The sequence below is a fragment of the Oncorhynchus mykiss genome, chromosome 13, assembly GCF_013265735.2.
Source record: "Oncorhynchus mykiss isolate Arlee chromosome 13, USDA_OmykA_1.1, whole genome shotgun sequence".
In the NCBI taxonomy this organism is placed as follows: Eukaryota; Metazoa; Chordata; class Actinopteri; order Salmoniformes; family Salmonidae; genus Oncorhynchus; species Oncorhynchus mykiss.
This window is the reverse complement of record NC_048577.1, coordinates 44,016,573-44,029,626: the sequence shown is the minus strand read 5'-3', so window position 1 is coordinate 44,029,626 and position 13,054 is coordinate 44,016,573. Positions and strand designations below refer to the sequence as shown.

The window sequence follows — 13,054 nt, the reverse complement described above, 5'->3', positions numbered from 1 at the left end:
TGTCCTTTGCAGTTAATCTTCTTGCAATGTTTTGTAACCTTTTTATATTTTTGCATCATAGTGTAGTCTTCCATCATATACTGGTGCCTATCAGTGATCTTCCTTAGTGCCAAATGAGAAATCCTCAGCCTGAGCCCACTAAAGTCAAGTGATGTAGGCCAGGCTAAATTACATTCAAATGATGTAGGGTTGGGATGAGCCTAAACGCCCCCATGCTTATCACGGGACACTACCCCTTGCAATACAGATAACGCAGGTCGAGCTCAAAAACATGGGTGTAGGTCAGAGATAAGAGACCGTTTACACTGAGTTGTGAGTTCACTGGCTCCATGTGGGTTTTCAGTTATTAGGCCTACCCTATTACCTGTGTATGTCTGACACGTGCCTCCTTTGTTCCTCACAATAAGGAACCTCAATTATGCATGGCGAAAAAATAGCCCACTACAACTAAATGCAGTTGTCACTTAGAGTTGTGTTGTGGCCCCCAGCTTTCTCCAAGGTTCCCTGTGGTTTGGTGGGACATATTGTCCCGTTGGAAGCATGTTGTAACCTTACTCTAGTCCCGCCCACAGACATGAGTGAAATGTTTTTGTATGCTCCACCTCTACAGTTGGGTTTGAGTAAAAAGTAAACAGCTTGGCTTGTCACTTGCTCACCTTATCTCCTATGATGCACACACAACTGTGTTGCACTATCCATAGTATCTCGGAGACAGACTGTCACGAAGCGAGATGGAGAAAACAGACGTTTGGAGCTGGTCGCCTACCAGTTATGCAGTACAACAGAACGCGTAGGCCGCTTTGTTCTCAGAGGAGACAAAAAGATGACAAATGATAACCTGAATAAGCTGTTGGTATTTTGTGTATTGTTTTGCGCTCAGAAAACGTCCATCGTGCATGGTGCACAAGCTTTGGAAACTAAAGGTAGGACACATTTTCCCAAATAGCCTACTTGTTTTCGTCACCTTCTGTAACACAAGTGTTTACAATTACAACGCTTATTTTCAATCATGTTATATTTTGTATTTCAACATAATATGTTTGGTGTTTTAGATTTGGGTTAAGATAGAGACAGGTTATCAATTGTCAAAGGTTTGTGTTTCCTCGCACAATTTGGTGAATTTAATAGCTGTTAAAAATAGTTAGAATAATCACTAATCAGCAATAGTCATTCCTCTGGAGCTGTTTGGAGACTTTAAGTCTTCACCTGTGTTTACTAAATTGTCAATACCAATAATGCTCCAACACACATTTTCATTGTGGACTACGACTTCCCTCCCTTGTCCACACAGTGGCTCTGCTGCTCCACGCTGAGCCAGAGAATCCAAAGTGCTTTGCTGAAGGGATGTCAGACCTCACCTGCTTCTGGGAGGAGGATGAGGAAAGGACTGGCTCTGCTGACCAATACTCATTCATATACACATACCAGTAAGTCATGATCAAGCAAAGCACTCCATTAATAATTGCTGCTTCGTGTACCATATTCTCTCACCTTGTCTTGGTAGAAGGTTGCTACCTGCTATGAAGATGTGTTTTGAAGAATGGTCACCTCAATTTTCCATTTAGCCTAGAAACTTTATACAAAGTGTAAACAATCCAAATGTCTCTCCTCCTCTGCAGGAATGAGAACAGCAGTGAGTGTTCCATAACTGCCCTACCAGCAGCAGGCGGCAAGAGGCTGTATTTTTGCAGGTTGTCCCAGACTCAATTATTTGTGCCCCTTGACATCCGGGTGTTTCGGGACGACCTGCTGATCCACAACCGCAGTCTCTTCATTGAACTTGTCTGTGAGTTATAGAGTTTTGGTTGTGGGTAACTTTTGGGAACTATTCCATTAGTTTTTTCTCAGGATTTAGGAATGACATTTTCTTCTCATGTCTGTGTGTCAGTCCTGTTAGACCCGCCTGCCAATCTGACATTGACGAGTACAGGGACGCAGGGGCAGCTGAAGGCCAGCTGGCTGCCTCCCTCTCTCAAGTACATGGGTGACAGCATGATGTACGAGGTCAGCTACGCCATGGCAGGGAGCCACATTGGAAAGGTATGAACAACACACACTCATATCAGAGGTAGAAGTTTTTTACCAGACAAGAGAAACGTTTGAAGTTCTTGTGAATAATGGTGCCGTTCCTTTCTTGGCCTTCGGCAGAGATGTGTTAATGACAATGCATTATCATCTCGTCTTCAGGTGGAGGAGGTGCAAGCCAGCTCTGAGCTCATCTTGCGTGGTCTGCAGTCAGGCACTAAGTACAAGGTGCGCATTCGTGTCAAACTGGACGGCATCAGCTACAGCGGCTACTGGAGCGCCTGGACTGATCCGGTACTGATGGAAACAATGCCTGGTGGTAAGCTTCTTTCTCCTGCAGCAACATTCACAAAAATAATGTGCATGTCTCGTGAGCTCAACATCTTTGTTCTATTTGTGAGGGATACCTCCCTTGGATTTCATCCCTGGTGTAACCTTGTTGATGTGTTATCTTATTTGCAGACTTGGACCCTCTCATCGTGTCCTTGAGTCTCATCATCTCTCTCGTCCTCACCCTGCTGTCTCTCCTTGTGCTCATGTCTCATCGCAGGTCAGTTACGATAAACAACAACTTTCCAAAGTTTTTAGTCTACCACTGTAACTACACTCTTTAGTGATCTCCTTTGTAGAGACATCCTCAGTGGTGTATTTATGGAATAAGGCTGTACAATATTGTCCCCAGGTTCCTGTTGAAGAAGATCTGGCCAATCATTCCCACCCCTGAAAGCAAGTTCCAAGGCCTCTTTAAGGTTTATGGCGGTGACTTCCAGGTGAGACAAATAAATCCAGTATTAGTCTTTGCATCCTTGGAATATGAAACTCGGTATGAAGTACCCTGTGCAGTGTTTATCTATATATTTTGTGTGTATCGTAGTCTGTTCATCTTGACTCAATATTAGTGCAGACTCCTGAACCTCTCTCATTTGGTTTGTCAATAGGAGTGGTTGGGCCACAGCACTGGAGGCTTATGGTTGAGGCCAGCCTACTTCTACTCTGAGGAATTCCCTGCGCCACTAGAGGTGCTCTCAGAGGTTAGCCTTGGTCCCGCCTTACCCAGCTCCGCTTTGCCACCCAAGGCCTCAGAGGCACTTGGTGAGGAGGATGAAGACGAGAAGCTAAAGAGGGTGGATTCTGCATTGGAGGGGTGGAGAGAAACCCCCCAGGAGCACTGGCCGATGGACCAGCTCCGGGCTATTCATCAGCACCCTGCACCCTGGACCCAGTCTTCTCTACTGGAGTCCCATGATGCCTATGTCACCCTCAATGCTCAGAACCACAGTGGGGAGGAGCTTCTGGACGACATATTGGAAGAAACCTTGCCCCTGCAGGTTCTCTTTGCCTCTGGAAGGACATCCTCTGAATCTCGATCAGACTTGGGCTCCTTCCAACAGAGCTCAGGATTGGGCCGCCTCTCGTCCCAGTCCAGTTTTGAGTACCCAAACCACACCTGGCCGCCCAAGGGCCCCGGGTACACCTACATGGCAGTGGCCGACTCAGGCGTCTCCATGGATTACAGTCCGATGAGCTCGAGTAAGATCGATGACATTGGGAAGGGAGTTATCTATACCAATGAGTACAAGAACGAGATCCCTGCACACAGAAGACCCATAGGTACGCCCATCCCCTTTGCATTCTGAATCAAGGCTAAGCTATGTAACAGGCTATGAACTGAGGCTTAAAGGTCCATTGAAGCTGAAAAACTGTTGGGATGTTTGGCCAAGGCTTCTACATGGACTCCATCTTCTTGTCAGTGGAATGTAAAAAGCCAGGGTGTAGGCTACTCTCATAACTATGAGATAACAGACAAAGCAACATTTAAGCTCAAAGGCTTTGGTGAGGAAAAGTCAAAGGTATCCCTGATAAGGATTTCATAATCCTTTGGATGTCACAAGCTCATTCTCACAATATCCCTTCAATCGGAAGGCAGCTGTTTGAGAAATACATGACCAACTGAAACACTCTAAAGTTGATATTATACAACACATGTAATGTGTATATTCTAAGATCATTGGATCTTGTAGGTCAATTTATAAGGTTATTTTCTATATTTTTATTGGAATAACTAGATAATGTTGACACTTATATTGTGTTTGTCTATTGTGTATTGTACAAGAGTATCACTAAGATGTAACCATGGTCTTAACATGAAGCTCCTGCGAGAATGAAGAGGTACTGTAGGATGTGCAGGAATGTGTTTAGGCAATGTGTCACATTTCAGTATGATGCTATTGTACACCTCTTGCTTGCAATGCATAGATCAACAAAGGTTGTAAAAGTCATGATGGTTCCAGTGTATGAATGTTTGTATATTTGTATATCTAATTGTCACCTCATTGAATCTTACATATTATCATACATTTTGAGAGGCCATAATTGTTGAAACTGTAAATAATTCAAATGACATTTTTTGGGGTTTAAATAAACACCCGTTTGTTGAAAATGTAGGTAATTCCTCCCACCCAACAAACAAAAATTGTGATTTGGCTAAATGTACGAGTAGATTGAAAAAACGTTGTCACATTTTAAGTTGTTCCATTGGTGAAAAAGAGTTGTTTACATCGACACATGTGGATATGACAATTCAATGTGGTAGGGCAAGCATACTCAACTCTGACCCTACGAGGTCCGGAGCCTGCTGGTTCTCTGTTCTACCTGATAATTAATTACACACACCTGGAGTGAACTGGCTTTGAGGTCCAGAATTGAGATTGAGGGTGGTAGAGTATCGCAATATTTTTTTCATGGCAAAATGGAAACACAAAGCAGATGAAACTCTTCGGTCCTTTAAAAACCTGCTGTATGTAAAAATAATATTGTGCGCAATAGCTTGGGAAATAAATAAATGTGACTCTGGATGACAGCAAGATGATTTGCTTTCAACATTAGGGCTGTTTTCCTAAAGAAGTTAAATCTGTTTCATGTTTTGTTTCTTTGCCAAGATAGTGGTATTGTCCCGTTCCTTAGAATGTGGACAGTAGTTGAGTAGCCTGGGCATTGGGGAAAAGGGCATTGGACGTTATAACAAGTGAAGTTCACAACTTTCCTTATATGACTGACCTAGATCTTACCATAATGAGATGAGGTTCTGATCTGTCCAGAGAAGATAAGGAACACAATCCCCTCACAGAACACAGTTATAGAACATAGGCTAGTAAATAAGGGAAAATCTTTTAAAAACAACCAAAGTGAACATTTGTTTAGAAAAGGCTCCAATCAAACATGTTTATTTTGTGTTTACTAACATTTAGAATATTAACTAGTTCCTAATTTGTCTATCTTTAAACCCTTTAGTTTTCAGTTATTTTCAGTGTTCATTTCTAAACAAACTGGTGAATGTTTCCTGACTTTTTCATTACATGTTATGATAATACTGTGATGATTACCTATACGGAACTTCTGACAATCATTTCTGTAACTCAGTATCTCTTTATGGTCAACAAAAATGTCAATATGCCTGAAATATAACAAATGTTAATCAATTCTGATGCGCTTCCAATATGATTTAAAAATGTATGGCATTAAAGCAAATCAAATGTTATTGGTCACATACACATATTTAGCAATGTTATTGCGGGTGTATTGAAATGCTTGTAAACTGATGTTCTTGTTGTCCTTTAGTTGAGAAAAACGTGGGGAGACATTCTAATTGCCCCTGATAGCTAATATCTATAGATGGGTTGGTTGTTTAGCAATAAAACCAACGGGTGCACAACTATGTGGCAAAATCGACGGGGTTGGCTTAGATTGTTGACAACATGTACACTATATTTCATGTCCAATGTTTATTGAAAACAAAGGTTGTACAATGAGCACTTGTCTCAAATACATAGTTACAGTTGGTGGTTAGCTAGCTAGCAACTGTTTGCCATATTAGCGTAGACGTGACATCAGTCAAAACAAGACATGGTATCAAGAACAAGATAAAACTAGCTGAAACGAGCCACTTGGCCATTGTTGTTAGCTATCTGGCCATCCAGAATGACAACACACAGCCTTCTGCCCCATTGAAGAGTGCACATCGTTTTCGTGATGTTCTCTGCTGTCCCGTCTATAACATCAGCCTAATCTTCCCTCTACAAATGATTTTAAAAAGCGCCACAAGCAAAACAGTTAGACAGAAAAGTAATGTAAATTAGAATTGAATGGTTGAATGTGAAGTCACATTGTGTAGGAGAGAAGACAACAGGGCAAGGGAGGAGAACTGACTCAAATTATATTGTGCCAGAGCAGTCAGGAACAGTACAATTCGGTCAGTGGTTTAATTCACACAAAAACCTTGCTGAAAACCTTTTGTATACACTAGTGAAAACCATTTTGTGCATTGGGGGAAAAAAAACTGTCCCCCTTGCATCTGTCTTTGGGAATGCAATTGTTTAATATAAGTATATAGTTTTTTTGCATGTCTTATTTCTTCTTTGTCCACTAGTAAGTCATTTAATAGATTTCAAACCATTGTAAACTCCATTGAGCGATTGGGGCAAATGACCAGTCGCCATTCTCGAGCCAGACTTGAGTCCTCCTCATCCTCAGCAATAGGGGCTTCTGTGATCCCAGCACCAGAGAGGTAAACATGCCACGTGTCCTGTGGTTCTGCTACAGCAGGGGCAGAGTTCCAGTCCTGGTCCAAGGTACACCTAACCTGAAAGTAGCGGTCTAACACTGAGAGGACAGGGTCTGAGGAGTCCCCACCAGCATGCCCTTCCCACTCGGACTGGAACGAGGCTATGACCCGACAGGGGGCCAGACTAGCGGCTCTCTCTTCCAAGGTCTGTGAGAGAAATGCAGCCGTGTCATACAGCAGAGCAGAGATGTGTGCAGCAGAGGACTGCTCCGCCTGCTGAAGGCCACCACTCACTCCAGGCCCGCGCATGTAGCCCTCCAGTCCATCCACGATGATCAACGACGGAGGGGCAGCAGATCCAGAGGCTGATTCATGCAAAGAGGCCACGTCCTGAAGCAAATCTTCCAAGGACCTGGGGTATGAAAACGTGATTTTCTGCAATAAATTCATGCCAATAATCAGAACAATTTGTTTAGGACTTTTCAGGAAAACATTTTCTCCCTCTGATTTTTAGGGAGGACTTGGCAGTGGGCCCATCAGACATGTTTTGTGCTGATAAGTGATGCACATCCTTGTGACTGATTGGGGGTGCTTAGAGCAAGCTCTCTTATCTGCTTAGGAGGCAGAATAGTGAGAAGAGATAAGCCTCCATCATTGGGCCTACCTCACAAACATAAAGGACATACAAATGTATAATTAACTTGCTACATCTTCCAATTGAACATGGCACAAAATAAAAGTGCTTGATGTCATAAGACATTGTTAGGTCAGTGGGCTGACCAATGATTTCAATAGGGAGTGTGGTGCTGTGTGTTATGTCATGTTTATCAAGGTAGTGCCAAATAACACAGATGCTGGGAGCTAGTTGGGTAGTTGTTATTAAGGCCTAGTAGTATGTAAATAGCTAATTACCTTCAAATTGTCGGGGCTCAGGTTGGACATGGATTCGTGCAATGATCCTGGAAGGCTCTGAATTTGAACCTGAGTGAAAAATGAGACTTTGAGCCCCAATTCAGAGGCAGCCGTCACCGCCGCAAGTAGCAGCAACGAACGGTTGACGCTACAGTCTCCGACCACCAAGGTACTGCATTTTGATGGTGCGATGATTTTGAAATCCTTCTTTTTTCCATTATGTTGGATAAATGTCCTAAAGACATGCGTCAAAATATCGGCCATATCTTTCTATGGCTATCTACATGTATGAACTTGGTTTATCGTTGATAAAACGTTCTGCTCAATGCGTGATCTGCAAAGAACATATTCGTTTCCCGCCAAGTGGTGTCACTTCCTGTAAGACAACTTCCGCTAGGAATGACAACAACAGACAGCTGTTGTCAAGATGGCGGATGACTATGGAGGAGAAGAGGGTCCCCTGGACGCTGAAGAAGCTGGGGATCAAATAAAATCAATTTTGAGGCGTTGTAGAGGCCGTCCCAGGCTCACGGATTCTGACCGAGCACAAAGACGCCTCGAGTCCCGCAAGAAGTATGATGTTAGGCGAGTTTATCTTGGAGAATCTCACAAGGTTTGGAGTGAGCTTCGCCGGCGAACGAGTTTGAGTGACGCTGGACTTGCCGAGTACCTAATCCTGCTCAACTCCACGTACGGGGAGAGATACCAGCAAAAATACCGAGGGTATGTTTACTAATAATACATAAAATCAGAATAGCAAACTAGATAGTAACTACTATTGTTTAGCTAGCTTATCCCCTCTCTCGTCCTCTGTTAAATGTGAGTCCCTTCCCCAGGCCACCTCCTTCAATCAATTGGGTTAGCTAGCTCGGCTATCAACTCAATAGTGCTTAACGTTAACACAGTATCCTCATGCAATAACGTCATATTTATATTCCTGGTCGCTAGGAAGACAGCCCCAGAAGTATGTACAAAACTGAAAAGAGGTAAGAAAGAACAACGCATTGTATCCACTTAACCATGAAGAAAAGTATCCCTACATGAGGGATTGATTGATTACATTTATGTCACTGTTGATACTTATTTTCTTACAGGGAAAAATGAAAGAGTGTCTAGCCTTTGTAGCATGGTGACCTGGTACCAGGATCACTCCCAGACTTGCCCACATGAACCGCAGCTCAGAGCTCTGGAACCCCAACCTGGATTCTGCACCTCTGCTATCTGGCAGTGTGATGCTGACCATTCATTTGTGCAGCACCTCTCCTCACCACCAAGAGGGGCCAGTGAGCCCGAGATGGAGACAGAGACGGAGGAGGAAGTTGATAGTGACACAAGGACAGAGGATACCAGAGGAATCATGACCAGGAGGAGGAGGAGAGAGACCGATGCCCACAGACAGCTCACTGGTAAGAGATACAGTACATTCAGATACTAATTTGGCTTTTAATTGCTCTGGGTCACATGTAATTGTATGGGAACCACTGATTTGACATAAACAGGGTAACCTGTATTTAAATGCATCCGTATTCTGTAACCTTCTCTTTCCTAGATGCAGGAGGGGATTTGGAAGTGGCCAGAGCCCCGGTGACTATGGATCAGGTGGAGCAGGCCACGGCTCTCAGCCAGCTCCAAGGGACGGAGGCCCCATCCAAAGACACTCCACTAAGGGAGCATCTCTCTGAGAATCAGTCTGTCTGGGAGATGGAGATGGAGGTGGTGATGGAGGCAGGCAGACAGCAAGCCCAGGAGTCTGACGAGGAGGAGACCGGTTACAATGCTGTAGGGGAGGACATCAACCCAGAGGAGGAGGCGGAGGACCTGAGAAGAGATGGAGTGGGTACATCACAAGATGGCTATGAGTGTGTTGTAGTGACCGCATCCTTAACTGACAGACTGGACAAAGCCAATGAGCAGGACACCACACAGACAATGGGTGACACAGTTGGTGTAGACACTCAGACCAACCTCCATCCAGTCCCAGCCTCTATGCAGGTGCCTGGGCAAGGGGAGCTGTTTGAATCTCAGACACTACAGACTGTGGGGACCACCTGTGAGATACCGGACCAGCGAGGAACTCTGGATGGTTCTCAGGTTAAGAAAAATACTCATTAGTCATTTGTCTTGGAATTTTATCACAATCAAGTAGTTGTTGTCCCTGAAAGCACTGCCTTTATATAGTAATATTAACATGTAGCCTATCCTATGTCCCTCTCCCTGTCGTTTGTAGCTGATCATCATCACTGGCCCCAGCTATGAGGCTTTGGCATCCGAGGGTATCCAGCTCAACATGGGGGGTGGAGACGTGGAGGAGGTCACCTGCACTGTCATAGAGGGTGTGGCTTACAACCAAATGTGCCAATCAGTGGCAGACTTTAGGACGACAGAGGAAGAATCCATCACAGGTACTTTTTTATTTATTTTTATTTATTTCACCTTTATTTAACCAGGTAGGCTAGTTGAGAACAAGTTCTCATTTGCAACTGCGACCTGGCCAAGATAAAGCATAGCAGTGTGAACAGACAACACAGAGTTACACATGGAGTAAACAATTAACAAGTCAATAATACAGTAGAAAAAAGGCTGCTGGCACAGAGTATTTTAGGGTTAGGGTTAATGCATTAGAATATGCTGTAAATGTTGTATATGCTGATTTAATGGATACTGACATTGACAAAAATCAATGATGAATAGCTTGCTATTCCAATGGTTTGAGATATTTTTCTCTCAGGCCTCAGTGACAAGGAGCTGCTCCAGCCCAGTGTTGAGTCTCATGGCTTGGAGCCCACCTGTGAAAGGGAGCTACAGAGGGGCCTAAGCAGGTGAGTGGCCAGCATGGAGAATTATGGGGATCATATTTGTAGAGACAAACTTAGATGGACATGCCATTTTCATTCCCATCTTGACTTCCTCAGAGCACTTCTGTAGACGAACCACGGGCATCACTCCCTTTTCTATTTCAGATGTAGAAGGAGCAGACGAGGTCCTGTCATCGAGGCAGACGGAATGCTCAAGATGTTCCACTGTCCGTATGAAGGCTGTAGTCAAGTCTATGTAGCCATCAGCAGCTTTCAGGTAAATAGGCCCTTTTAGGCACTCTACTCTTCAGCTTTTGCCTTGAGTTGGAACACCTTGACCTTGTCGTGCCATCAAGTTACGAATAAAGATAATAAAAATGCACACATGTTGCTGTAACTACCATTTCATGCTGTGATTCATAATATGTACGTTTTGTTCTTTGTATGTTCCCTGCAGAACCATGTGAATCTGGTTCACAGGAAGGGGAGGACCAAGGTGTGCCCCCACCCAGGCTGTGGCAAGAAGTTCTATCTGTCCAACCACCTGCATCGCCACATGATCATCCACTCAGGTGGGCACAAACAACTCTAAATCTGGGCTATACTGATATACTGTACAGTGGCGCATGAGCTAGTAATAATGTATTCATATTTATCCTGCTATGATATGTACTATATAATGCAGCTTTGAATGTCAACCCATCTCTAAAGCTAATGGTTTTGACCGTATGGAACTTTACTGGGTGATGCTTCTTATCTAACCGTGCTGCCCGTGAAATGATTGCTGACCTGGTTGTAAAATCACCCAACTTTACACTGGTCTGTAGAATGGCCATTTAGAATGACCAAATACAATGGCTGTTAAATACACTGACTGATTTAAGTAATAATGTCTAATGGGGATTCTGAACCACTTCCAAATAAAATCTAATTGATGAGAGCCCCAATCAGCAGAGAGGCTATATGAGTTGTGAGCTGTCCTGGGGACTCAATATTACAAGTATCTGAGTTCTGCACCTCCGGGCCGTGCCCAAGCCCAACTAACTTGGGCTTGTCCCTTCATTTTTAACTAAGTTTGTCGCAGATGCCGTACCCCCACACATTGACTCGGTACTGGTACCCCCTTTATATAGCCTCGTTATTGTTTATTTAGTCAATATTTTCTTAACGCAATTTATTGAACTGCATTGTTGGTTAAGGGCCTGTAAGTAAGTATTTCACGGTAAGGTCTACTACACCAGTTGTATTCGGCGCATGTGACAAATAAAATTTGATTTGATTAGAATTTTTCGTCAAACTTTGTGCAGGAGTCCGAGACTTCATCTGTGAAACATGTGGGAAATCGTTCAAAAGGAAGAATCACTTGGAGGTTCACCGGCGCACGCACACAGGGGAGACGCCCCTTCAGTGAGTGAAACACTTTGACCACTCAAGTTATTACTCCCAGACGGTGTATTTCATTTTCTCTACACATTTTATATTTTGGTTTTGTACAATATATGCAATTTTGTCTCACAAACAGAAATGACTACATTTCACTCCTAAAAACAATTTCTGCAGATTAGAATCATCTTACATTTTCCCCCTTTATCTCGTCTCCCTCCTCCACCCCTCTACCTCTTCTGCAGGTGTGAGATCTGTGGGTACCAGTGTCGCCAGCGAGCATCTCTCAACTGGCACATGAAGAAACACACCCCCGAGGCCCACTACAACTTCACCTGCGAACACTGTGGCAAGAGGTTTGAAAAGCTTGACAGTGTTAAGTTCCACAAGTTAAAGAGCCACCCAGACAAACAGGCAACATAAGGCGCAGTGCTGCTGGAATGTGCACTAAATATCAACTGGTCAGGGTCAGACCAGAAAGGGACTGAATCTGTCGACACAGAGAAGAAGAGTGCCCGTAGAGACGGGTATGCCCTTTTGGGGAAAGAGCAGCTCTTTTGAATGAACATTGCTTAGACTCTCTCACTATAATGGACTTTAGAACCTGCTCTCAAAGCTGTGCTGGACACAGCCTTTTTAGAGCTCACAGAGGCAGCCTAGCTGTTGATATTGTACATTTCAGCACAGTTGTTTACATAATGTGCTGTACGCCTCTAAACCATACTGTCTCTATACCATATTATTAACATATCCATAGATTCTCTCTTTTTTTATTCATTTTTATACCCTTGTCATCCACAGTTGTAATGTACTTGTTGGGAAAAAATGTTTTTTTTTGTTAATTCTTGTGTTCTCACGTCAGTACACGAACTGATGCCTACTGGTAAAATGCCAAAACTTACATATTCATGGGGAAATTATAATTGCATCTTGAGTAGTAATTGTAACAATGTGCATATGGATGTAAAGGACATGTCAATGGATTCAGAAAGAAGAGTTGTGTTGTCACACAAGTGGGCTGCCTACATTGAAATAGAGAATTGGTCATTTTTGTCATTGACCTGACCAAGGAGTAGTCTTTTTGTGTGAAAGTCTTGCATCATCGTTCAGGTCTGTCTGTTGAACTGTGTGTCTATGAACAGAGTGGTGTTGTATTGTGTACTAAAATGGCAAATGTCGTTTTTGAAAACCTTTTTTTCTAAAGATCCAAAGCAGAATCGCTAATTTATAGTCCTTTTCCTGTTTTCTGTATTACTGAAATGATCAATGTAAAATATGTGAATATGACCAAAATAGACTACATATTTATGGAAGAGACATTTGTTTGAGACAAATGTAAAATAAAAAAAAGGAGTATTGTATTGGAGTTTGGGATTGT

General features: G+C 43.3%; 3 protein-coding genes across 4 annotated transcripts; 2 read left to right on the top strand and 1 right to left on the bottom strand.

The window, feature by feature from the left end:
* Positions 1-612: 612 nt before the first annotated feature.
* Positions 613-5,574, top strand: epor (erythropoietin receptor). The gene is made up of 8 exons (XM_021558109.2): positions 613-923; positions 1,292-1,427; positions 1,620-1,786; positions 1,889-2,040; positions 2,188-2,344; positions 2,488-2,575; positions 2,708-2,795; positions 2,964-5,574. Exons 1-8 carry the CDS (start codon positions 824-826, stop codon positions 3,660-3,662), a joined length of 1,587 nt encoding a protein of 528 aa, XP_021413784.2. The 5' UTR covers positions 613-823; the 3' UTR covers positions 3,663-5,574.
* Positions 4,553-7,850, bottom strand: swsap1 (SWIM-type zinc finger 7 associated protein 1). Its single transcript, XM_021558110.2, has 2 exons — positions 7,499-7,850; positions 4,553-7,021 (listed from the first exon to the last, which is right to left on the bottom strand). Exons 1-2 carry the CDS (start codon positions 7,760-7,762, stop codon positions 6,470-6,472), a joined length of 816 nt encoding a protein of 271 aa, XP_021413785.2. The 5' UTR covers positions 7,763-7,850; the 3' UTR covers positions 4,553-6,469.
* Positions 7,851-7,904: 54 nt separating this feature from the next.
* LOC110486478 (zinc finger protein 653) lies at positions 7,905-13,037 on the top strand. 2 transcript variants are annotated; one of them, XM_021558108.2, is made up of 10 exons: positions 7,905-8,221; positions 8,447-8,484; positions 8,593-8,904; positions 9,048-9,589; positions 9,726-9,900; positions 10,227-10,317; positions 10,459-10,570; positions 10,751-10,865; positions 11,601-11,700; positions 11,922-13,037. In XM_021558108.2, the coding sequence occupies exons 1-10, from the start codon at positions 7,926-7,928 to the stop codon at positions 12,097-12,099; spliced, it is 1,959 nt and encodes a 652-aa protein (XP_021413783.2). In that variant the 5' UTR covers positions 7,905-7,925; the 3' UTR covers positions 12,100-13,037. The 2 variants fall into 2 exon arrangements, with proteins under 2 accessions (XP_021413783.2, XP_021413782.2); XM_021558107.2 differs by having other exon boundaries at positions 10,212-10,317.
* Positions 13,038-13,054: the final 17 nt, after the last annotated feature.

Bases quoted from the DNA above. Each gene is read 5' to 3' on its own strand.
- swsap1 (XM_021558110.2), bottom strand. From the start codon at position 7,762: ATGGCCGATATTTTGACGCATGTCTTTAGGACATTTATCCAACATAAT. The intron at 7,022-7,498 runs GTAATTAGCTAT...AATTTATTGCAG, and splicing joins TGAGCCCCGACAATTTGAAG to AAAATCACGTTTTCATACCC.
- LOC110486478 (XM_021558107.2), top strand. From the start codon at position 7,926: ATGGCGGATGACTATGGAGGAGAAGAGGGTCCCCTGGACGCTGAAGAA. The intron at 8,905-9,047 runs GTAAGAGATACA...TCTCTTTCCTAG, and splicing joins TGCCCACAGACAGCTCACTG to ATGCAGGAGGGGATTTGGAA. The intron at 11,701-11,921 runs GTGAGTGAAACA...CCTCTTCTGCAG, and splicing joins ACAGGGGAGACGCCCCTTCA to GTGTGAGATCTGTGGGTACC.
- epor (XM_021558109.2), top strand. From the start codon at position 824: ATGACAAATGATAACCTGAATAAGCTGTTGGTATTTTGTGTATTGTTT. The intron at 1,787-1,888 runs GTGAGTTATAGA...TCTGTGTGTCAG, and splicing joins TCTCTTCATTGAACTTGTCT to TCCTGTTAGACCCGCCTGCC. The intron at 2,796-2,963 runs GTGAGACAAATA...GTTTGTCAATAG, and splicing joins TTTATGGCGGTGACTTCCAG to GAGTGGTTGGGCCACAGCAC.